Source organism: Protomyctophum parallelum, assembly GCF_964188405.1.
Source record: "Protomyctophum parallelum genome assembly, chromosome: 18".
Taxonomy (NCBI): domain Eukaryota; kingdom Metazoa; phylum Chordata; class Actinopteri; order Myctophiformes; family Myctophidae; genus Protomyctophum; species Protomyctophum parallelum.
In genome coordinates, this window is record NC_139716.1 from 23,128,052 (window position 1) to 23,152,965 (window position 24,914).

The 24,914-nt window shown below is 45.3% G+C and overlaps 2 protein-coding genes and 1 pseudogene across 3 annotated transcripts in view; 2 read left to right on the forward strand and 1 right to left on the reverse strand.

Annotated features, from left to right (window-relative positions):
* The window catches only part of LOC310875728 (mitogen-activated protein kinase kinase kinase 11), a 75,286-nt gene extending 58,615 nt beyond the window's left edge, over window positions 1-16,671 (forward strand). Inside the window, exons 7-10 of the mRNA XM_083789046.1 lie at window positions 6,608-6,782; window positions 7,078-7,193; window positions 8,412-9,119; window positions 13,755-16,671. Coding sequence (XP_083645172.1) covers window positions 6,608-6,782; window positions 7,078-7,193; window positions 8,412-9,119; window positions 13,755-14,413 — 1,658 coding nt within the window. The 3' untranslated portion in view covers window positions 14,414-16,671. The remainder of the gene's footprint in view (window positions 1-6,607; window positions 6,783-7,077; window positions 7,194-8,411; window positions 9,120-13,754) is intronic.
* The window catches only part of rela (v-rel avian reticuloendotheliosis viral oncogene homolog A), a 285,280-nt gene that overhangs the window by 121,304 nt on the left and 139,062 nt on the right, over window positions 1-24,914 (forward strand). The gene's annotated exons all lie outside the window — the stretch shown is intronic.
* Window positions 15,115-23,726, reverse strand: LOC310875601 (O-phosphoseryl-tRNA(Sec) selenium transferase-like; annotated as a pseudogene). The gene is made up of 4 exons: window positions 18,862-23,726; window positions 18,436-18,517; window positions 15,703-15,810; window positions 15,115-15,259 (listed from the first exon to the last, which is right to left on the reverse strand). The product of its transcript is annotated as an O-phosphoseryl-tRNA(Sec) selenium transferase-like (transcript).

Here is a 24,914-nt window from a genome sequence, read left to right on the forward strand (position 1 = left end):
ATTCACATTGGCAGATGTTCAAATGACATAGGCATAACATGCCTATATATGATGATATATATTTGCACAGATATGGTGACATACTCTCAGGGTCAGCCCACCTTTAATGAGACTGCTGTGACTGCACTTTATCTGCAAGCGTTTTGAAATCTGGTTCATATTTAGTGATTGCCAGTCTGAGGGTGTCATTAAGATGTGAGTCAGTCATACGAGTTCATGATAGCGTCCCCGACACGTTGAATACTAAACTTATTTGTAAAGTTCGAACGCCAACTTTTAACCAAACGTGGGAGAAACACTGTGCACGGCTGCACGCACAAATAAAGAGTGCACTCGCGCACGCACATGACGGATTATTATCGATCAAAACAATCCTTAGCGTCGCTTACAAAAGCATGTGTTGCACAGCATGAATGATAAGTAATCACCGACCTGGCTGGATAAATATCAGTGGTCCATATATCCATTGTGTGACCTGCTTAACGAGCAACGGTAGGCAGCCGAGTAAGTTAACAGCATAGTAAATGAATAGTCTACTGTAGCTGTGTGTCAGATGTTCTGTCTGAAGTAGTCAAAGCCAAGGAGAATGTTACAATTTAATTCACAATCGAGCATCTTGCCCTGCATCGAATATCCCATGATGGAACAGCAGGATAAAAACGGATAGTCTGTCTATCATCCATGCATCCATGAGCTACGCGTCAAGCCCTGTCTAGGACCCACTTCCTTTAAAATCTTGTTCCAATAGTTAGAATCTTCAACTCTCACTGTGTCATGTTTTGACAGCGGCACTAAACATTTTGACACTTTGTCATAGTGATATTTATCCAGCCAGATCGGTGATTACTTATCATTCATGCTGTGCAACACATGCTTTTGTAAGCGACGCTAAGGATTGTTTTGATCGATAATAATCCGTCATGTGCGTGCGCGAGTGCCGAGTGCACTCTTTATTTGTGCGTGCAGCCGTGCACAGTGTTTCTCCCACGTTTGGTTAAAAGTTGGCGTTCGAACTGTGCGGTGCGGTGGAAGCAAGGGGAACAGATCTTCAAGCTAAAATGCATCAAGCCTCTACACGTTGTTAGCTTGTAGATCTGCTCTTTTTTGCGAACGACATTCTGCTGTGTATTGGCTGGCTGCCCGTCAGTCTGACACTTCGGGATCGACTTGAAAGGTTCCCGCGAGCTACTGGTAGCTCGCGAACCCCTGGTTGGTTACCCCTGATATAGAGCTTCATCCAGGCTCCGCCTCCAGGTATACTGGTGTCTACAGTCTAGGGAGTGTTTGAAGGTTGCCGTCTAGGTCTCGGCCCTCTGAATCATTCAGGGTTTTCCTCCCCTTTCCGGTACCACTGCGCTCGCTTGTGTACGCACGCACGCACACGGCACACACGCACACACTCTCTCTGTCTGTCTTTCTCTCTCACTTGCTCCATTTACACCTTTTCGACCACACACTATTTCTCAGTTTCCAAATTCTCTTTTCATCTTCTCTCATCCCCTCCACCCTTTTTTGTGTTTCCCTCATCTGTCCCTGCAGGCCATCTCCTCTCTCTCTCTCTCTCGCTCTCTCTCCCTCATAGTTTACTTTACTGGTACTCTCTCTCTCTCTCTCTCTCTCTCTCTCTCTCTCTCTCTCTCTCTCTCTCTCTCTCCCCCACATGGTTTACTGGTAGTCTCTCTCTCTACATCCTCTCTCCAACAATAGAGCGTTCCAGTCCAAATATTATCCCACTTCCTCTCCGTGGCTCAGCAGCGATAAAGCAGCTTCCCACACTCTGACTGCACCTCTCTCTCCCTTCACTACCTACACCTCCTCTCGCCCTTCACTACTTACAGTACCCACTGGACCCAGCGGGGGGAGCTGTTGTGCCTTGCTACCAAAAAAAAACAGACACACATGCACGCACACACACAGGGGTTTTCATACATACATACATACAACACACAGCCACAGTGCGGTTTCAGTGAATTTGAAATTAGCAAGGAGAAATTCATCGCTCTGGCAGAGTAGGGGTGTGTGTTTGGGAGGGTGGGGGGGTTGTATGGTGGTGATTTACAATAGTCTTCTGCTCGTCAGCCTCTCAGACGAACCGAACCGCCCAATAGATCGTTTTCCCTTTGAAGGGAGAAGGCTGGAGCCAACAGATCATCATATATACGGCTCTTCACAGCACACACACACCCCCAGAAGGAAATTTGCGGTGTGGTGGTGGAGGGTGGCGGGGATTTAATAGGCAGTGGCGTGTGTCTTCCAAACAATTTAGCACAGTTGACATAAAAATAAAAGAGGCGCAAATTGCGGTCGAGATATTTCTCCGTATAAAAGCGTTTTTTTTTACGGCTGAATCTAAAACATGTGTTCATTAAAATCCAAGAGGAGAGGCTGGTTTGTGTTCCTCACGCCCTGCGGCTAATGATGCATCATGATAATGGCAGTCACAACGCTCGGCGTGTGTCTGTCATTACACAAGGTCTTGAGTGGACATGTTTTCCCCTCCCTCGGCCTCTCAGGCAGCAGCGGCTGCGCTGTGCAATGATTATTTATCAAAGTGCGGCGAGGTCAATAATGGGGTAAAAAATGAAGGCCAGTACACTCAACGAACGCCGCGGTTCTGTCTTTATTTTCAACGTCCATTTCAAACAACAGATGGCTTTGCATTAGATTAGCAACGATGAATGATGAGCATGTCACGCAAATGACCCTTTAAGTGTATAGAAACCAGCATAATGACACGTAAATACAGTACTTTTTTTAAAAGCAGTAAATTGCAGCTTTTAGCCTTCATTATCTTCCCCCCCTAGCATGTTATGACCCTTATCTGAAATTAGTTTCCTTTCGTTTTAGTTGAAGGGCACAATTGCCCGTGTGCGTGTGTGCGCTGGACGTTGCCAAAGACATGTGAATGCTTTTGCTTCGAGCACTTAAGCACTCGTCGCATTTGGGACCCTTCCTTTCTGCCCACTCTTCAACCCCCCCGATACATCTGTGTTTCAGCCTGGAGGATATCTCTAGATCCTCATGAGGGAGACTAGTGGGTTTGTGAGGAATTGCCAGTTCAGGTATGCAGTAAAGGTCTGAAACTACATACTTAAATTAAATTTAAGTAAATTTAAATTAAACAACAAATAACAACCAGAACCAGCAACTGCATTTACTTAATCACATGTGAAAAATGTGGTTTACAATATGTCGGAGAAACGGGTAAAACAATAGGTACAAGGCTGGGACAACACAGATGTACAATATTAACAATGGAAAAAAGACAACCACAAGGTTTGTGCAACATTTCATGGCTCACGGCATTGAAGCTCTAAAATGCACTGGACTTCAACACAATCCCAACTGGACAGTAGGACAAAGACGTTTTAATGAAAAACAGTGGATTAAGAACCTCAACACGGATTTTCCTGGAGGCTTAGGGCCGATTCATACTCCTATTTTACAGCTGTTTCGGCGCTGTAGTGCCGAAATGATTTCGGCTCGTCAGAAATTTTCAGTAGCACCGAAGAGCCGACTTTAGGACGGTACCCGCCCCCCCGAACCTCAAATTGAAGGCTTTACAGCGCCGAACAGACTTTTATTCGGCTCTAAAATAGGAGTATGAATCGGCCCTTAAACATGCCTAAAATCAGATCTTGAACACAACAAAAGTTAAATTCAGGATTAAACTGGAGAAATCTAAAAATTATTGGATCAGACTTCCTTCGGATACATGGCGAATGCATTTATTCCTTGCATTGTGCACTGAAGTTTTTTAATTCCCCCCCATACATCTGCGTTTCAGCCTGGAGGATATCTCTAGATCCTCATGAGGGAGACTAGTGGGTTTTGTGAGGAATTGCCAGTTCAGGTATGCAGTAAAGGTCTGAAGGGTTCTCGGACAAGTTTCCAGAAAATTTTTTGAGAGTTAAGAGTTAGATAGATAGATGGATACCTTATTGAGTCACCCAGAGGCGGCACAGCAGTAAAGTTTACAACTTACCTGTGAGTATAAGGAAAGAATGAAAGTACTGTAAGGCAAAAGGAAAGACAAGATGTATCAAGAAACAATAATAATAATGGTAATAATAATACTACAGAGCACACAAGGGTAAACGCATGAGGTGCAAAGCCAAACAATAAAGTGTCCAATGGTCAGTGCAAGGGCCTGAGACAGAAACGGCAAAACAAACACCAAATGAACCCCCCTAGGAATGTCTTAACGCATTTTGGACTGAGGCCGATTCTAAAAATGCCTTGAAAACCTGACCTAAGTTTTCTGAAAAACTTAAAGGACCACTTCACCACTTTTCAACGTATCTTCATATAATAGGTCCTCACTAATAATCATGATAAAATGAAAATGGCACGATTTTTTCCTACTCAGTCTGTGTCTCATAGGAGGGATGTGGGCAGTTTAGAAACCGTCTTCCAGTGACATCATCATTAGGCAGATTATTTTTTAAACAATATCTTTTTACAAAAATGTTTAGATTTTCATTATCGTGAGAACGATGGCTTCCATTTTTGCATTGCAACTTTTCAGGACTAGAAAGCCTGCAGTTTCTATTAGCTTGTATTCCCCATCGATGATGTCACTGGAAGACGGTTTCTGAACTGCCCACAGCCCTCCTATGAGACACAGACCGAGTAGAAAAGAAATGCGCCATTTTTTCATGATTATTAGACATTAGTGAGGACCTATCGTATGAAGATACGTTGAAAAGTGGTGAAGTGGTCCTTTAAATATATTTATATATAAGCATATATTTTTAATTTTTGAATACTGTACAGAACCTCAAGAGGGGTTCCCGTCCAGAAGGGTTATAACACCAAAAGGGCTTCCCGCTCAGAATGTCTTAAGAGGTGAAAGTCATGAAACAACTCTTTACTCTGTAGGGTTGGGGTTGATGCGTAGGGGTTTGATGTTTTTAATTTTAATGTAATTGTTTTGGTGAAAGCAGACGGTATGTGATTAGATGTTCATTCCTTTAAATCAGTGGTTCTCTCAACCCGTGGTCCCTGAGGGGGTTCCAGGTGGCCCCCAGCTTAATGACGGAGAGTTGGTAACCAAATGGACCCTTATAGATCTATCATAAGGTCCATTTGGTTTCAATTCATGCTCTAAACGGTTCAATTATTGTTAAACTAATTTAGCTTAACCCATTCTGACCTGAGATCAGATTCATACAAGGTTTCCGCCGGACACACACTGGTCTGATGAACCCATTCTGACCTGAGATCAGATTCTAAAAATGTCAGTCGCTCTTCGATTTTTCAAAAATAGCAGACCTACAAGCTCGTATCGCGCCACTCGGTGGCATGATGCTGACACCAAAATGGGTGCCCGGTCAGAATGGGTTAATTTACAAGAAGTCTACAAAATTAGAGAATGTAGAATAATTGTTATTTTGATAACGTTACTATTTTGATAAGAACTTTTTCCTGTTATCTCTCCTATATTACCACATCAATACAGCATGGAATTGTGGACAAAATCTTATCCGACGACAACAACGTTTTCCATGTCCATATCTGAGAGGCTAAAAGGGCTATATCTTGCAACACGCATTATCCCTAAAATTAATTGCCATTTTTTACTATTTTGAAAAACCTTTTAAATCAGTTCAAATCTACAAGCGATGTAGATCGACTATAGTTGAACTATTTTAAAATGCTTTTCAAAATACAAAAGAAATGGCAAATAACAAGTGTAGGCATAAGGGGTAAGGAGTGGGGCAGGATCTCTCAGTCCCTCAGTCTCATCTGGTGGCCCGTGGCTCAAATGGCAGAATAAATAATAGTCCTTGATATGATATGAAAAGGGTTGAACACCACTGCTTTAAATGGTAAATGGTTGCATGTATATAAGCGCCTTTATCCATGGGCGCTTTACAATGTCCTTTACATTTACATTTTACATTCACACATAGACGGCGGAGGAAACAAAGCACCTGCCTCATCATGTCCAAAATGCAGCAGCTAGAGTTGTAACTAGAACTAAGATGAGAGAACATATTACTCCAGTTTTGGCATCACTGCACTGGCTTCCTGTTGTTTTTAGGATTGATTTTAAAATTATTTTACTTGTCTATAAAGCTCTCAATGGTCTCGCACCTCCCTACCTACTTGACTGCCTGCCTAAATATGTCCCAAACCGGCCCCTAAGGTCTTCCACTGCTGGCCTGCTCGCTTTGCCTAAAAGAATGGCAACTAAAAAATACGGGGAAGCAGCTTTTTGCTTCTACGGGCCGTCGGCATGGAACAAGCTCCCACTGTACCTTCGTCAGGCAGCCTCTGTAGACATTTTTAAAGCTCAGCTTAAGACCCACCTCTACAACATTGCTTTTAAGTGATCTTTATTTTTTTATTTTTTTTATTCTGCTTGTTTTTAATGTCATTGCCTTATTTTATCTGTTCTTATCTTTGTACCATTGTCCTATTGTTTTAACTGCTTGCCTGTTTTAATGCTGTTTTGTTTTGCTTTTATTATCTTTTCTGCTCTGTAAAGCACTTTGAGCTACATTTATGTATGAAAGGTGCTATATAAATAAAGTTTATTATTATTATTATTATTATTATCATAGCCACCTTTCTCCCTCTGTCTCTCTGTCTGTTGTTGCAGTCAGTCCCAGTGAAAACAGCCGGGCGTTTGGTCTCAGCTCGGTGTGGCCCCCACCGGAGTCCCCGTCTCTGAAGCAGAGCAACGGAGACCAGAGGCTGGGCCCTCACTGGAGGCCCCAGAGTCCCAAGAGCCCAAAGAGCCCCAAGGTCCTGCGCCTCAGCCCCCAGGAAAGCAGGTAGGAGACCACAGCCAAGTGGATCATTCCAGTCTGCCAAGTGCATGACATAATTATGGAACCGAGCAGTAAATGAGTGAAATGTCTCTGACTGTAGGTTTTAGAAAATATAATGTTGTTTTTTTTATTATTAGTATTTTTATTTCCAACCTTTGATCTCGGACAGGGAAATAATGTATAATTATATTACCGGTGTATATATAGGTATGTTATATTGAAGGAAAAAATCAATCTACTTGTGTCTACTGAAAGAGGAGATGAAACGTTGTCTCTGCATGCATGTTGTTGTTCTCAGCTTGTCGATGAGAGCCAAGCTCCTGGGGATGGACAGCAACGAGAACGGAGAATCCAAGGACGACTTTGAGGAGTACAGACCCTCCACGCCGACCTCTCCTACGCCTGCCCAGAATGGTATGACCCTCCGCACCAACAATTTAGGCATTTAGCAGACACTTTTAATCCAGAGCGATTTATAGTAAGCAAGAACAAAAACATAGTAAAACATCAAACACATAAAAATTGTCATCATGAATCATACGTAAGCTAAGAACGTAACAGTGGAATATCTATATAATGAAACTATGCGTATACACTATATAGTGCTATATCTACATAAAGTGCTATTTAAGTTACATAAATTGAGCATTTGCATACTCTACATAAGGTCGTCGAGTGCTATGGGCTAAGATGGAGTCTGATGAGGTGGGTTTTCAGACTACGGCGGAAGATTGGGAGTGAGTTTGCGGTTGTGATTGCAATGGGAAGTGCATTCCATAGTTTGGGAGCCAGAAGGGAGAAGAGTTTGGGAAGTGTGGAGCGTTGTCCCGGCGTTTTTAGCGAAGGTACTTCCAGCCTCCCTTCGTCGGCTGATCTGAGCGCGTGTGAGGGTTTGTAGGGAGAGCCAACCCCTCCTCTGCCTGCCCAGAATGGTATTCAGTGCCAGCCTGGAATATATTTTTATACACAGCAAAATCCTAAGTGATCATTTGACTGATTTATTTTGTGTCTTTATCATTTTTGAGGGGGTTCCAAATGTATTCCGTAGTTATTCTGACCAGAAGCAAGGATAAAACATATTGGGGATGAAGGACCCGAGGGGGGATGTCAAAAGCAAAGGCATGGATTTTCTCTCCAATTCTTTTGTATGAGCATCAGCCAGATGTGTTTTTACTTTTTAAGCCTGTTAAAATGGTTCAAGACATGCACACACATCCACAGTATACCTGACGAAGGCCCGTGAGGCCGGAACGTTGTATATGTTTTGTCCGCTCTGTTGTCAATACATTATTTTGGGAGCTTTTAAAACGGTGTGTGGATCTCCCCTCTCCTTTCTAAGCCTGTTAAAATAACATGAGAAATATCCCCTAGGGCCAAGTCGGCCATACCACCCATGACCAAATTGTGCATTTTAAAACAAAACACGAGACGCCAGAGGGGTTTAATAACAAAATGAGGCAATATTAGGCCTATGGTCAAATATGACATGAAGGTATTTATAGCAACTTAAGTAATAAGTTACTAACCCAGTCCTGTGCCGTCACCCTGTTCCACTTGTCCAACACAAGCGATAAATGAACAGTTTGGATCTGGTAACCCTAAGCGCATCGTGTTTTGTTTTCTCCTCTGCAGGCTCCTCGGTGAAAGACAGCCTGCGTGTGCCTCTACCTCACGAGAGAGACTCGGGCAGTGAGGAGGGGGTTTGCGGCTCATGCTCATCGCCGGCCGGCTCCCCCAGGCCGGAGAGGAGGGGCGGTGGGCTGATAATCAAAGGCACCCACCGGGCTCTGCTGGGCAGCGCCTCGCTGCTGGCCTCCATCGTGCTGGGCCGAGGCCTGGACTTCCCCCCCAGGGTGCCGCCTCGGACTAACCCCCCGCCGCCCTCCCACGACGACCACCACCACGCACTGTGCACCCGCTCGGAACCGGAGGTCACCCCGCCAACGCCGCCCTGCGCGTCGCCCCGCCGCCTGGCCTCCTCCTCGGACCCGGCGGTGGTGGACGACCTCATCGTCCTGTCGTCCGTGTCTGAGTCGCTGCCGCCATCGTCGGACTCGAACCTCCTCCTCCAGCGACCTCCGGAGGTGAAGCCTCTGCCCCTGACGCCGCCTCCCCCCAACCCCCGAGAGAGGAGCGGAGGCCGACGGACGACGTCACACAGTCCCCAGAGCCCCAGGCGGCCTCAGGAGCAGCGGGTCAGCCCGGGGGTCTGGGCCGCGGCCCCTGCTGCGTCCCCCCAGCCCGCCAACGGGGAGCTGGGCAGGTGCGAGGCCTCGTGGGACCACGGCGCCGACAAGCGGAGGAGGTCATCGTCCCAGGGCCTGCACCCCTCTCAGCTAGGTGGGTAAAGATAAAGACAGAGAAAGCTTTATTGCCCATTACATTTGACATAAAATGGAACTGTGTCTTTGGCACACTGGCAGTCAGTTTAAAAACATTACATAAAGTACACAATGCATTAAAATACAATATAAAATGCGGATATTTAAAAAACAAAGCCACCAAACACCGACGACAGTCACGTCTTCTTCAGGGTGTGGCTATCATCATCATCATCATGAAGAAGACTTGACTGTTGAAACCGGTCGGCGTTTGGTGGCTTTTAATTGTTTTCAAATGTATAGCCCTGTCATGCAATGAAGGCTTTTTAAATGTATCATTGCGAGAGTGTGCTTGAAGCCTGTCCCGTTGGGACCTCCCTTCTCCATTATACAAGATGTTGTAACTTCGAGCACCTCGCCATCACGGACTGGAGTTTTCACACATTTTTTCATATCTCAGCAGCACTCGGCTCGCCTCTATTCCCTGACACAATATAAAATGCATTAGAAACAGTGATCATGGGCTGTGGGGATTAGGTGGTGGAACTATTTAAACATCTTATTAAAAATGTCCACTGCAGTATAGGCACAAACGATGTCTTAGTTATAAGACCCTTTCTTTGCCTCCTGCCTGATGGTAACAGGTCAAATTCAGGGCAAAGATGTTGGGTGGAATCATTGTAAATCTGAATTGCCTAGTTTTTGGTTATGGAGCGGTTATATACTGTATGTATTTCCTGAAGTTGTAATTGTTTGTCTCCAATGATCTTACTAGCCTGTAAGAGTCTGTAGAGGTACTAAACACTACCTCTATAGTCTTTGTTGTCTGCATCCATATTTCATTCATCGGTTAGATTTATTCTCTGGGATTCTATCCGAGACATTACTTGCAACAGAGCAATGAAATTCATATTATGCTATATTTGCATTGCAAAAGCGTGCTCCAGCAGTATAGTGTTTGTCCCTGGCAGATTGGATTGGATTGCACGGCAGAAGGTAGAGCCAAGGGATGGAGTGATGCAAGTGTGAGGAGGGAGAGAGAGAGAGAGAGATAAAAATATTGTTGCTGTAGTCAGAAACCTTGTATGTTCCAGTAATACTGGTCTCTAAACTGCCTCCCCCTGGCGAGCCGGGGCGCCTGATGGAGGAGAAAGGAACTTGTTGCAATAACGCACTACGTCCTACCGGGGAAACTACCAGGGAATAAGAAGCGGCTTGGACTCCTCATGCATAGAAGGAAGCATGAGTTCAGTCCGTTGCTCTCCCCAGGTTGGCGGAGGGAGTGTAGCGCCCAGAAAAAATGGGTTACAAAATCATGGGATGAAATGTATAAAAAAGGAAGAAAAAGAAAGAAAGAAACCTTGCATGTTAAAAAAATCGTAACTTTTTCAGGAAATGGAAAAATAACCTTTTGCTCCGACTGGATCCCGTGTATTTATTATTTAGTCACAAGCTCTTGTAAATACTTTATATTGGTTAAATATTGATTAAAAAAAAGTTATCCACTTTCACTTTCCAATCTTTTGAACGACGGTGGCTGTGGCTCAGGGGTAGAGCGGCCGGATGGCAACCGCAAGATTCCCAATTCGAACCCGGGCTCCCCCTGAGTTCGTGTCGAAGTGTCCTTGAGCAAGACTCTGAACTAGGGCTGTCAAAGTTAACGCACTATTAACTAGTTAACTCACAATCCTTTTAATGGCACTAATTTTTTTAATGCGCGATTAACGCACTGTGAAGTTTGACTGAATGGTTGAGAGACGCATGCATGTGAATGCAGGCAGTCAGTGAGCCCCGCCTCTCTCCCCCTCTCTCTCTCTCTCCCAGTGAGTCTACACAATTAGAAAACTTAGAAAAAATGTTATTTTGATGAACATGGCCTGTTATCTCTAGTAATGGTACCATTGGCCAACATCAATACAGTTCTTTAGTTTGGGTCTGGAAGGCTAAATCTCATCAAATGGTGGTCCGTGGCTCAAATGCAGAATAAATAATGGGCCTTGATATGAAAAATCTTGAAAACCACTAATTTAAGGTATATTTAGAACGTTTACAAAATATGCGATTAATCACAGTTAACTATGGACAATCATGCGATTAATCGAGTTAAATATTTTAATCGATTGACAGCCCTACTCTGAACCCATAATTGCTCCCGATGTGCAGGTTGGTGCCATGCATGGTCATCGGTGTATGAATGTGTGTGTGAATGGGTGAATGTAATGCACAATCTATGTAAAGCGCTTTGGATAAAGGCGCTATATAAATGCACCCATTTACAGCAGTTTTATTTATATTTTCTTTAATGCAAGAAAGATGTATTTGGCGCTGCACTGCGGCGACATTGGCATAAGGGCTACGCTTACATGCGGGCCCTTTGTCTAAGACAAATTTCTTCCTCGGGAGACAAATAATAAAGAACCTTGAACCTTGTCCGATATAGAGCCCACACGGTCATTATCAAGAAATAACACACCGTTGAAATCAGCAAATCACGAAGAAAAAACCCCCACAAAAATGTATCAAGGATGACTTCCATAGCATTTTGTTTTCCCTGCTCCTACGCACCTGTGGCTGGCTTAAGAAATGTTTTTTCTTTCCCCGTGAATACAGCTTTACACTTTTGTTTATATTGATCTAATCACCATACTGTTCTATACCAGAAGAACATGTGCACACACTCAGTGGTATCATTTTATTTTCCACATAGCGTTTGACACCCACCTCACAATATGCTTTTTTTTTTACTTGCCTTTAAGGCGACAGTGACACAGTTCAGAGATTGTAATGACTGCGAAGTGGCTGTTAAAGAGTGGGCGGACTGAAAGAGTGCTATGAAAATGCCCTATGGTACCATTTCACACTCCATATCTTGTCCTTTTGAGTCACAACGCCTCGGATTCTCCACAGAGGCTGTCCCCCCCCCTTCCCCCATCCATCCATCCATCCATCCACCTCCAGGTACTAAATGGAACTCATTTTGTCTTTTCGGGCGACAGCAGTCTGAATCTGGCAAATAGCATGCATTCATTACTTACAATTACGCAGGAAGCTAGCTATATATATATATATATATATATATGTATATATATACACACATAAACAGCGTTATTTCATCGTATAATGTTAGCTCCTTTATGATTGTAATGACGTACTCCATAGGCATCGATAGAAAAGTTGCCGCGAGGTTGCCAGTGATTTGGAAGAGGATTTGCTTGCTAACATTGTTGGGTTTTATAGACTTCTCTTGTGGCAGCTGAATGGTTTTTAAGCGGTCTTGAGGAGTTGTCAGGATTGTAATAGTGCAGTGTAGCCATCTCCCCTTTTGAAACTTTTCAAGTGTTTTCGTATGACTATATCAACCTGCCGTGCACTTCTGCTGTGTACTTTTTTTTAGGTTAAAGGTAGTGATTTTCTTAATCACTTAAATGAAGTGTTATAAATAAAGCTCAATATTGTGATAGTACTCATTGCTATAGAGTGTTTTTTGCAGTAACAGGAGTCTCCATGTCTCTCCAGCTTTTTATTAAACAGAAAATGCATTTTCAGAAACTGTAACTGGAACTGTAACGGGGATAGCATTTTTATCCAATCAGGATAGATAACGCAGTCAGGATACAGATTAAACAAGTGGTATTGTAAATTTGTAAGAAATGAGCAGACAACATTTTGAACTGGAACACTATAAGAATTAAGATGATATATGGTTTCTTTCTCCTGATTTTGTCACCTGAAAATGTTTTTATTTTTTTCTTTATTTTTTAAGAGCTGGAGAGACAGGGAGACCTCTGTTACTGAACAAACACTTTTCAACAGCAATGATTACTATCAGATTATTGTGATTTAACCTTTTAACCAAAAACGTTTTGTTTTAACCAAAACATATCACTTTCTGGCTCCTCAGTGTAATGTCATGCTGTAAGTTTTTATTCAACACGCCATTGGGATATTTCTGGTTAATTGTTTTGTTTGGGTAAACTCTCCTGTGACCCATACACTTCCTGATGATGGCCATGACATTGAGTTAAATTAAATCCAAAAAGCACTTTTGTGCCAAATGAACTACAAAGGACATCGTGCTTGTTTTTGAGTGTGCAGTATGCACGCATACAGCATGATAAATAAGCAACAACAAAATCTCTGCTTGCAGATTTTGTGCCAATATCAGAAGGGAAATAGATTTCTGTTTCTAAATTCAAGCACCAATGTCTACTATTTTGGCATTGTATTTAATATACTATTTAGACAAAAAGACTGCAGTTACAAATAAATACTTACTGTTAGCTGTGCAGTGTTGTTACATTGCTCCAAAATAGTAGCACGCTCTGAAAGACGCATCAACAAACTTTTGACACGTCTAGTCTACAGCCATGGTAAACAACGTACGAAGTCAAAGTCGTACGATTTGTCATTTGACACCTCCCCTGGAGCGATGAGCCGCAGCTGTGCTGCCCATTGATGCTGAGTGCCAAACAGGGATGCATTTGGTCCCATTTTTAGTCTTTTATTTTGGTGTCAGGGTATTCTGATGTAGAGCAACTACTATAGTGAGAGTATTATTGGAGGCCGTATATACGTGTATGAGGTTGAAAACGAGTAGTGAAGATTGCCGTTTAAATAAATTTCCTTTTGTTTTGTCTATCGTTCCTCTTTCTAGTTCTGGACCTGCCTTTGTGCCAGGACACGTTGGACGTGGATGACAAGCTTCCGACGACCTCCTTCTCCCTCTACCCGGACCCTCGGCTCTGGAGCCCCAAAACCCGCCGCCTGGAGGTCAACGTCATCCCCCGGCCGCGCCCCTCCCCCGTCCGCCACCGCATTGACCCCTGGAGCTTCATCTCGACGGCGGGGGGAGGGGGAGGGAACCGGAGCCCCCGGCGCCACCCGGACAGCCACCCGCTGGGCTACCAGCCCTCGCCCACCAACCCCTTCACCAACTGTGATCCGTTCCCCTCGCCCGACTGCGACCCGTTCTCCCTGCGGGCCGACCCCCCCTCGTCTACAGGGGGTGGCGGACATGACCCGGAGGACACGCCTTCGCCCTTCGACCCTTTCCTGGCGCCGTTCCCCGTAACGTCGTCGCGCTCAGCGCCGGCCTCCGCTAACGGCTCGCCCACGCTGCCCACGCTCCGCGTGGCGCCCCTCAACCCGGCCGACTCGCCCCTCATCGACCTGGGGTGGGCGGCACTGGCCTGTGGCGCCAATAAGCCCCTTGTGGCGGACGGCGGCGGCACCAAAGAGAAGGTGCGCCCGCGCAGGACACTGGGGCTCAAGCCTTTCAAGTCCCCGACGCAACTCCGAGACGACCGATTCTGATGATCCACCCCCCCTGCCCCGGGCCGGGCGCATATTATGGACATATGGGTCTGGTCTCTTCGTCAGGAAGGCTTTGGGGGGGATTCACACACTATGGTCCTGGATGCGCACTCGGGACCACTTGGCAGATGTTGTGGTTAGTGTGAATGCTGCGTACCGTTCCCCAGAGCGGATCACCCCAACCGTTCCCGGGACCACATGGAGGTATAGTCTCGGGACCGATTGAAGTGTACTCGGATGCGGATCGATGCAATGTGAAAGCATTGAATACAGTTGAATGATGTGTACTCGGGTGCAGAAGAATCAAGGCCAATGTGAGTCATGGCCAAAGGGGACCAGGCAACCATATTTGGTAACAGTTCTAATCAAACGGACTCGGTGTGAACCGGCCCCCCTTTCTTAACCACACCAATGCAGTCCAGGAAACCGTCATGTACTACTTTGTCCAATGTCTTGAAACAAAAGCACTTGGAATAAAAATAATAATAATTTGATCAAAACAAACTACAATGACGTATGCACAGCCACTGATCTCCACCGCCGAGGGACGTTTATTTTCCTCGTGGGAAGCAAGCAAGCCACTCAAAGGCCATCAGTGGTTCATTCATTGGATTGTGGGATAGATAGGTTGCCTGAGAAGTGGAGTGTCTGTCTGGCACCCGTTTGATTTTTCTCTCTAAAGATTCAGATCAGTCATAGACTCATAGACCCATCTCCTCAGACTCTATCACAGTGCTTAAATCAGCCTCTTTCATCTCCCCCGTACCTTTGAAGCATGGGGACAATGCAGAGGTGGATATGGCGACTTGCACGGCTTTATCTGCCTCTCCCGTTTCTATGCAGACTCTGAAAGCCACCCGGGGGGCAAATGGAGATTTGGAGTTCCTTATTTTGTGAAGTGTTTTTAATCTTTTCCTTTTTTTTCCCTCCTTTTTCTTTTAAAGGTTATTTTCCTTAAATGGTTGACCTGGTGCGCAGGGATGATGCTATGAAATTGGCTTAAATGTGCAAAAGGAGCTTAACATTGCTGTGCAAGACAAAGTGTGTGTGACTGTGTGTGCGTGGCTGTGTTGACCTGACTGACTCAACTGCTAGGAGGGCGTACTACTTTGTCTCGCTTTTTTAAACGGTTGCTTCCATGTCGCAATGTGGGAGAAACACTTCCCTGTAACAGAATAGTTATTTAGACCATTATTATTTCCTCTGGAATTCCACACTGCGTGCAGAATCTCAACTACGAACAGTGACCCAGGACATTCCTGCTTGGGACCAGATAACATTCCAAACACATTCCTGGGGACACATTCCATGCGCTGCTGGGCTGATTCAATTGGCTGGAGTCACCACCAGCCAGGAAGTGAGGGGGCGCGGGCGGGCGGCCCTGTACGTTCGTTCCCCTTGTGTGCCAAAGAGAGGCCCTTTTTTAGAGAGTTAACACTTAACCCGGCCCGTGTCAATTAATTAGCATTTGTAAATAATTATTGGTATTTATTTTTACCTGCTCGCGGGCCACAGCACCAAATGGGCGACGGGTTGTCACACAGGAAATTAGCATTCAAAATCTTAGTTTTGCTTTTCTATGACACTAAATCTGATCTGTCCCCATGTAGTGATGAAGTAGACCCCACACGCTATTGTGTTCTATCACAGGGTTGAGCAACTTTGACGATGGAGAGGCCCGCTATATTTCCACACTCACTCCAGTGGGCCACATTGGAATTGCATATTACTGTCGTAGCTAAAAATTTGCTGGTCTACAAGCTTAAAACGTGTCGCACTGCGACGCGTTTTGAGCTTGTAGATCAGCTATTTTTGCTATAAATATTTAATTAAAATCCTTTCAAATGCCTTTAATTGTAGTTATGCTAACTTTCTGAACTAAATAAGTACATTGGACATAAAAAAAGACAATAAAATTATAATACAAGTCAATAAGCTACTAATTTATAGACTAAAGTAATTACAGAAAGTCATGCATGTTTGGAATTGTAACAGCTGAAATCAATAATATGTCAGCATTCCGATATCAACCTGAGGGCCGCATTAAGTGACGGTGGGGGCCGCCAGTTGCCCATGTATGTTATGTTCTATGACACTAAATTTGAACTGTCTCCGTGAAGTAGACCCCACACGCTGTGTGAGAGCTCGCTGGCCGCTGCTCTCCCACTCTGACCATCATTCAAGGCGGCCGGCGGTTGTCTCTCTCTGGTCAGCGCCACTGTTACACCCCCTAGTCTAGGGTTAGGGGAAGCAACATAAATGCATGAATTTACAGCCCAAAATCAGGAATATTAAACCTAAACTAACAAAACACAACTTCAAACACAAATCAAAAACAGAACTCAAAACCTATCCCAAAAAAAGAACTGGACAGGATGGTCGCAGGTTGTGGTGAGAGGACAGGGGGACCGATTCCCTGCTGCCCTGAAGCTGACAGTCCTCTGAACAGAGTTGTTTGTGACTGATCTTTATAGATCGGGTGCGGCCACCACCCAATCCACTGCTGGTGTCATCAGAGCCAGCCAATCCATGGAGAGGACTAGTTCCCCATAGCAGCAAGCACTCTCCAGTAATCAGTCCCATGATGATGCAGGTCTCCTCCACTTCTCATCAACTCTCCACCTCAGAACAAAGGAAACGACAGATAATACCAAATACAAAATAACCTAATTATGGCTGGCCGTAACACCCCCCTTCCTAAAAGAAAACTTCTCCCCTGAAGTTCTCTTTTCACAAAATACCATGGCAAAATATCATAGATCTAGATCTCACATTTAAAAAATACAGGGGCATTACGAATCCCAAGTGGCATAACAGTGTAGACTTACTGCATATATACATTACACACCATTGGATTAACTGAAACTGTAATCTCCCAATGTAATTGAACAGCCAATTAACCTTTCACCTGTCTGAATTAATCAAAAATCGTCCGGATCGAAATGATAATTCAACTTGGCTTGTGGGACTAAAATATATTTTTTTAAACATTGACTTAGAGCATATTCACACACACACAGTCGGATACACAGTGGTGGAAAGTAACTAAGTACTTTTACTTAAGTACAATTTTGAGGTATTTGTGCTTTACTTGAGTATTTCCAATTTCCAGTACTTTTACTTCTACTCCACTACATCTCAGAGCCAACATTTGTACTTTTACTCCACTACAATTATTTGAAAACTTTAGTTACTTTAGTTACTTTGGCGATTTTAATTTTGATTAGAAAACATAAATTAACCACTTCAACCCAATACATTTTTGCCATTTGAAAATATGATCTACAAGCTCACAATGAATATGATCTACAAGCTACAATGCGTCGCGTTGCGACGCATTGTGAGCTTGTAGATCGGCTATTTTCAATAGACTTTGTACACATTTTGAACTTGTGAAGTGGGACATTCTGCAATATGAGTACTTTTACTTTTAGTACTTTAAGTACATTTTGATGCCGATACTTTTGCACTTTTACTCAAGTACATTTTCAATTCCGTACTTTTACTTGTAAAGGAGTAGTTCTAAATTGCAGTATTGGTACTTTTACTTAAGTAAAACAATTGAGTACTTTTTCCACCACTGCTACTGACAGACACAAAGGTTCTGTCATGTGAGCCCTTCTCAGCACACATGACAGGAGCTAATTGGTAGGCCTGAAGACAAAAAAAAACACCCCAAAACCAATTTTAACCATTTGGTTGGCAGATTTACCCAGGAGCAAATTATAATTCTGTGCAGCATCCCCCACCAATTTATACTGCAATAGCAGCAGAATACACACCAAATCACACTAAAATCCAAATTAGGAGTGGCAGTGTTAGCTAGGGGGCTTGTACACATAGTCAGCTCTAGCCTTAACTCCTTCCTTGGAGCTCCACCTACAGTAGGTGGAGGGCCAGTCTAAGACTCTGTTCAGTCCCCCACCCAACACAAATGAGAACCTCCCCCACCCTCCCCACGGCAATGTTAAACCATGGGACGTAAGAGTTTAATTCCTCTCCCTCCCCATGGTCACACTTACCGCAGTAGAGGGCGAAGGTCTCTCGCTGAAGCCACCAGAATACACTTCTCAGAATGTTGCAACACCATTCTTCTCTCTCCGTCTGCAGTGCAGAGATTGAGACATTAGCAAACAGCAACAAAGGCACTTGAATGAAACACATGAGCTAATAGTAACAGTGGGTATCTGCACAAAATTATCACCGATACCAACAATACAAATCTGCCATCCTAAAACAAAACAGAACCAGACCAACCCAACTGGCATGATCCAAATGACCCAAAAGTTAAAACTTTTGGCCCGGGTGAGCCCCCACATGTTACTCTCAGGCGGCCTAGGGAGGTCCTCGAGGCATCTGTTTAGGATGCCTCTGGGGCGTCTCCCTAGGGAGGTCCTCGAGGCATCTGTTTAGGATGCCTCTCGGGCGGCCTAGGGAGGAAGTTATACTAACGCTCTGGAGAGGGAAGTCGGCAGCCGTCAATGACGTTGAACTACTTTGGGCAGCAGCGCTGCGTTCTTTCCTCAGCGTCTTCAGACACTTGTCCAGCCTCTTGACGCACAGCGTCGCCGTCACGTCTTCCCGCACGATGCCCACGGCCACGGCCGCGTTGAGGTAGGGGCACGGGTACGCGTCCGAGTGGGACATGAAGCCGCAGAACGTGTGTCCGTTCACCGTCTGCTCCTTGCCCAGCGGGATCACCCTGGCTCCGGACACCTGCCGGGTGAACAGCATGGAGCCCAGCTGAGTCACTGCCTTGTTATCCTGGGCCTGGAGGCCGTCCAGAGACATGGCCAGTGAAATAGGATTATGTGGCGTGTGCAGCAGTCTCTCCCCGTGTGCCTCGGCCAGAGTCTTCAGCTCCTGAGCCAAGAAGGAGTACATCTCCTTTCTCTTTGCCAGGAGTTTCTTGAAGCCACTGGCCAGCAGGGTGAGCAGGGTGATGAGAACATCAAGGGAAGGTGAAGCCGACACTCGGCCTGGGTACATTTGGCTTATCTCCTGTATGAAGGACTCATTGAAACCTGCGATTATGGCGCCACCCACTGGCACCATGAAGTTCTTGTCTAAGCTCTGGACAAATGCATCGATTCTTCCAACACAAGCACCCTGCTGTATCGGGTGCATGCATTTGGACGACTGCACTCCATAGGCATTGTTAACGATGTGGGGGATGTTGTATTTGGAACACATCGTGGCTAATTCCTCAAGCCTGTCGGGGACACGTGGAGCAAAACAGGATGTCGTAGAGTGGACACACAGGATGTTCTCTGGACCTAGCTCCTCAATCTTGTGCTCGACCGCCTCCAAGTCCGTCCGCAACTCGTCCCCTTCCAGAGTGTTCTCCACCACCACGGGCTCGAACCCTGCAGTAATCATGGTTTTGAAGCATGACTTCTGGTCGATGCGCGGCCAGATGATGTAGCGGGCCTTGGGCCTCTGATGGCGAAGGGTCAGGAAACACAGGGTCGAGCTCATCCCGGTCGCCATGGGAACCACAAAGCAACTAGCCACACTTCGCACCCCTGACAGTCCAAAACAACCGAGTTGGTCAACTTATTAAGCAGGCTGGATCCTGCTGCTTTGGGCTGAACCGCAGCGATGTCTCCAGATCGACCTATGCCATGGATCAACCTGTAGTGTCGTCTGGCCACCAGGCTGGACGCCACCCTGCCTTCCCGCTCTCCCACGCCACAGTTTCCCAGGAAGTTGTTGATGTCCATCACAGCCAGCTCGTTCAGGAAGAGTTCTATGGTGCACTCGTTCCAGGACACTTGCCCTTATTAATAAGTGCCTGATCAGCTGCTCATGGCCGCGACGTGCCTGACTCCCTTGTCGGACATAGGAAGGCGAGACTATCTTCTCACTTAGGGTGAAGTTGTCAGCGTTCATCTCTGCTTACTTAGGCTTTAGTATTATGGGGTGTGTGTGTCTGTCAAGGGAAAGTAAAGCATTAGCATTTGGCTGCATGTAAGCCACAGCCGGCACTGTCCTAGTTTATGCATTAAGGAACTGATTGTTTCGGGTCAAGCGCTCAGGCATCGAAGAGGACACCAATAGAAGAGGCAGCCAGACGCCAGTGCTGCTGGCTCCCTCCTCGCGCATTTGCGGCGTCTCTCTTATTAGCATGCTAGGAGTGAAGGTTCAATTACTGATTGGGCTCCTTGGTGAAAGCCATGTCATTTGGAAGACAATGAGAGCTTTGTTCCGATGAATGGCGTAAACCTCTCCAGAGGAGGGACGAGCTTTCTGATTAGCCTAATAATCCTACAGACGGAATGGCACAGGCCCCGATAATGATAATAAACCGTGTGATAAGAGCGCAGTGCATTAGTGAACCATCCAGATATTTGGCAAATTATTTCACCCTCGACATCACATCACAGGAAAAAAAAAAGAAAAGCCTCAACCCTGTATTTTTCACATCATGCAATCTTGTGTTTTTAACATGTCCAATTATAGCTGTGGATAATCTTTTTAGCAAATAGAGTAAGTCCTCTCCTGGTGCATAAAATACCCTCCATTCCTATAAATGTTTCAGTACTGTTTTCTTTTCGCTCTCCTTTTCTTTTTCTCAAGCCAAAGAGACGAGGTCCTTTTCTTTTCTGTGCCTCGCTAGCGGCTACTCGACTGTGCTGCTGACCAAACAAAATCTCCACCAGTAAGATTTCTCTGCCTCTCCCCCTCGGGTGGAGACGCACACACACACACATGCACACACACACATGCACGCACACAAACGCACGCGCCACTGTTCAGAGAGAGGTTTCGCTTTTCATTTCACCCTTCCTTTCCCTCGCACAATTTCAAAGTTTGCAAAGTGCAAATCTGCCCTTGACACTGCTGAGTGTTCCATTTGGCTTCTCACTGAATAATAATAACAAATATTATAGAGAAACGAAGTTCTTTTGAACTGCAGTACATATTCGATTTACCTTCGATTTACCAGGTGCATGCCTGCCAAGTTGGTTCCTCTTTGAACTTGTGTCGTGTTATTGACCTTGTGGTGGTCCAGGCGGGAAGAGTGTCAGAACGAGGTAGGCTTGAAGGTGTCTATTAACTGCATGGTGGGCGACTGGGCGACGAAGCAGGGGAACAGGCCATGTGTTTGATGCTCATAGAAACACCATATTTTGTCTATATATTGCTGTCGCTGTAGGGCAGAAACCTGGTATGTCGAAACGAAAGCTATTACTTTTCAAGAAATGGGGGAAAAAAAACAACCTGTGTTCCAACTTGGTATTTGTCATTAGTCACACGCTCTTGTTAATACTTTTAATCGGTTAAATATTTCTAAAGCCCACAGACTATTATGTGTTAAGTATTATTTTTCCATTACACAGCTATGTGGGTCCCCGAACGTATGTGTCCCTGTACGTGTCTGTCCGAGCACGGAAAGCTGCAACACGGCAACTCTGTCATTTCTCAACCGTTTCGGACGTGGGAAGGCTTGCTGGAACTGGGCCGCCCCCCATGGCGCGTTCCTGGGGGGGGGGTCTGGATGTTCTGGGGACCCCCACACGGTAACTGTCATTTATCAAAGATGTTTTCTAAAATTAATCAAGCAGTACAGTAACTATAACAATAGTTGCACCGCTCAGCTCACACAGATGTGATTTGTTTTTTTATATTGGGCAGTGGGGCCAGCCATCCTGCACTCTTTTTCTGGATCTTAGCATTGTGCGTGTGTTAGTTTTTTACCGGGATGTAAAAAAAACCAGGAGGTGACATTGAATCCATCTCTCTCTCTCTGTTTGTTGTAATGCTCTCTCATTTCACCCACTTCCCGTCAGCGCCGGCCCGTGGTGTGGGCCGCGGCGGAGACGAGTGAGTTATTGCTTCGTCCCCTCGGTGTCAACGGAGAGAAAGCCACAAGTAAAGCCATCCTCCTCCTCCTGAGCGCCACTTGGCTCGGATAGCTGTTATTATGTTGGCGGAGGAGGAAGCTCGGTGATTGAAGGCTCTCTGACAGACTGTCGCTGTCAGAACCGACTGACTGTGTCAGGTGTCGGCCAAGTGGAGACGTCTCTCTTATATTCTGGTATAGTTTTCTTCTTATCACAACACGTAATTCGCATGCAGAGCACCTCATAGCTCGATCCCCACTGCAAAATAGCAGTGTCCTTCTCTCACGCTGTACCACACAGTTTCTGTGAGGAAAAGTCGAGAGATGCCGTGTGCTCTGTGACACAAATCAGGCTGAAGTTGTTGCTTTGTGTTGAAGCAGCGTGTTACATTTTCTCATTTAGCTGCAAGTCGTTTGTGGACGGCAACCTCTCCGGCCCATCATTGCCAATGCCCGTCATTGTCCCGACCACGAGCTGGCTGTGGTTGCCAGTTAGAGCCAATATTTTGCCAGCAATGCCTATTCTCTCAGGTGCAACCCGGGGAGAGAGAGAGGCTTTGTAGGAAATGATGAGAAGCAAGAAACGATTAGATTTTAGGGAGAGCTTGAGAAGGGTTAGAGAGGATTACCTTGCGAAGATCAATACGTTACATTCATGAAATACTAATGGTGCTGGTTGGGTACGCAGAGAACGGTGTGCTATTGAACCGTGTCGCCCTGTTAGACCCAGGGATCTAACAGTGCTATGGTTAGGAAGCCCTCTGCACATCCCCTTTCCCGTAACATTATGCAAACCTGGAAGCGATTAGACGAGGATCTGGGCAGTGATGATGATGGTGGTGGAGACAGTCATTAAAACCGATGGGAAAAAGAGAAAGAGACTAGTGGTGCACTGGTGTCCCGCTGGGTATTATGCAGCCTTTGTGTGTGAGGCAAGCAGGCTCCTGTGTGGATATAGTGCCAGACGTCGCACTTTTCCAGGTTAAAACCTGTGCAAAGACATCCGTTAAGACTTTGGTCACAGCGCTGTGTGCCGAGACTTCAAGCTGCACCTGGAGGTCAAGCACTGCTAGCATTTCTGTTGCAACTTTATTCCCCGAAAATTGCTGCAGCTTTCAGTAAAGTCGAGGCGCTCTCCTTCACGGTTACTGACGGAATCAGCGAGGATTTCAACGGGGATGGGCAGAATAGCTTTAGGCACCGTCAAATTTATACATCTCATTGACGGCTTGGGATCTCGGCATCTAACCTTTGTTAGCTCCTGCACTCCTCGCTTGTCTTCTGCTGAACAGTGTTGATTTTGACACCACATTTTCATTTAGTTTTAGTCACATTTTAGTTACCTGGAATGTCTTAGTGTTATTCTAGTTTTAGTCGACTAAATCTGCAGTTGATTTAGTTGACTAAAATGTATTTTGGTGGCCCTTGATGCTGTCGTAATGGCTGATTTTACACTTACACTGCGACACGTTGTGAGCTTGTAGATTCAGCATGCATTTCAGCATGCAAACCAAGTGTAAAATATCATATTCTGAATCTCTTGTCCACTAGACCCTTCCTAACATTTTAGTCTATTTTTTATTTGTTGACGAAATTGTCATTAGTTTTAGTCGTCATAGCTTTCATTTAGTTTCCATTTAGTTTTCGTCAGTGAAAAAAAGGTAGTCAACGGACATTTTCCGTCATAGTATTATTCGACTAAATCAACACTGGTCCAGTCACAGCCAGCCACCGCCACAGTCTCAGTCTGCCCACACAGTACACAACACTATTCTGTCTTTGACCATGTTAAAATACACACTTTTCCTGTCCTTTTGTGTGCGTGAATTGGGCCCACAGAAGAGAAACGGGATAGAATTAAGCCACCATAGGCTAAAAGGGCCGTGTGGGTTTGCCGAGTGCGATTATTCTTCTTCATTTTACTCTGTGTATCCAAGGTCACCATCTGCTGTTGTCCCTCCTATGATAACGTTTACAGCTCAAATTGAATGAATTAGAACCGTGAATGGAGGGACGATTGGTTTCCAAGACAACGGCGCCGGGGCTCTCGGACATGGCCCGGCGCACGCTGCTGCACACAAATAAGCGTTGATTTTTATCTATGTGGTTATTAAGTCCCGCGGTCGAAAATGCTCCCCGCTCCGCTCCACGTACTCCACAGCACAAAAACAAACCGCCCGCCGCCCACTACTGTTGTCGTTCCATCTGGCTATAATTCGACTGTCAATTTACTTTGTGATCTTCTTTGGAATATAGGGGGTCCATTCTGTCTATATTGTTTCCAACGAGGTGAGGAAGTACGTCTGCCCCTGGCTGGGAGGAGACGTGTATTGACTTGAGCCAATAGCCACGTTGAGTCGATGAGGATCGAAACGTAATGCTTTCAAAACGACATGTATAGAGCTGTCATCTAGTACAAGGTCAACGCTGTTTGCAGAAACAATCAAACTATTAGACACGTTTATGTTCGTGCTTTAAGGCCTATGAAGAACATCTCCACCCTGGTTCTATGAGGCAATGAGACTGTTCCGAGTCCAAAGTGCATGATGGTTTTTACGTTTTGGATTGATCAATATTTCAGGGGACTCGACTCGACTTCCAAATGATCCAGTGATCCAACCATGCACTTTTTTAGTGGTATATAAATCTTTTCGA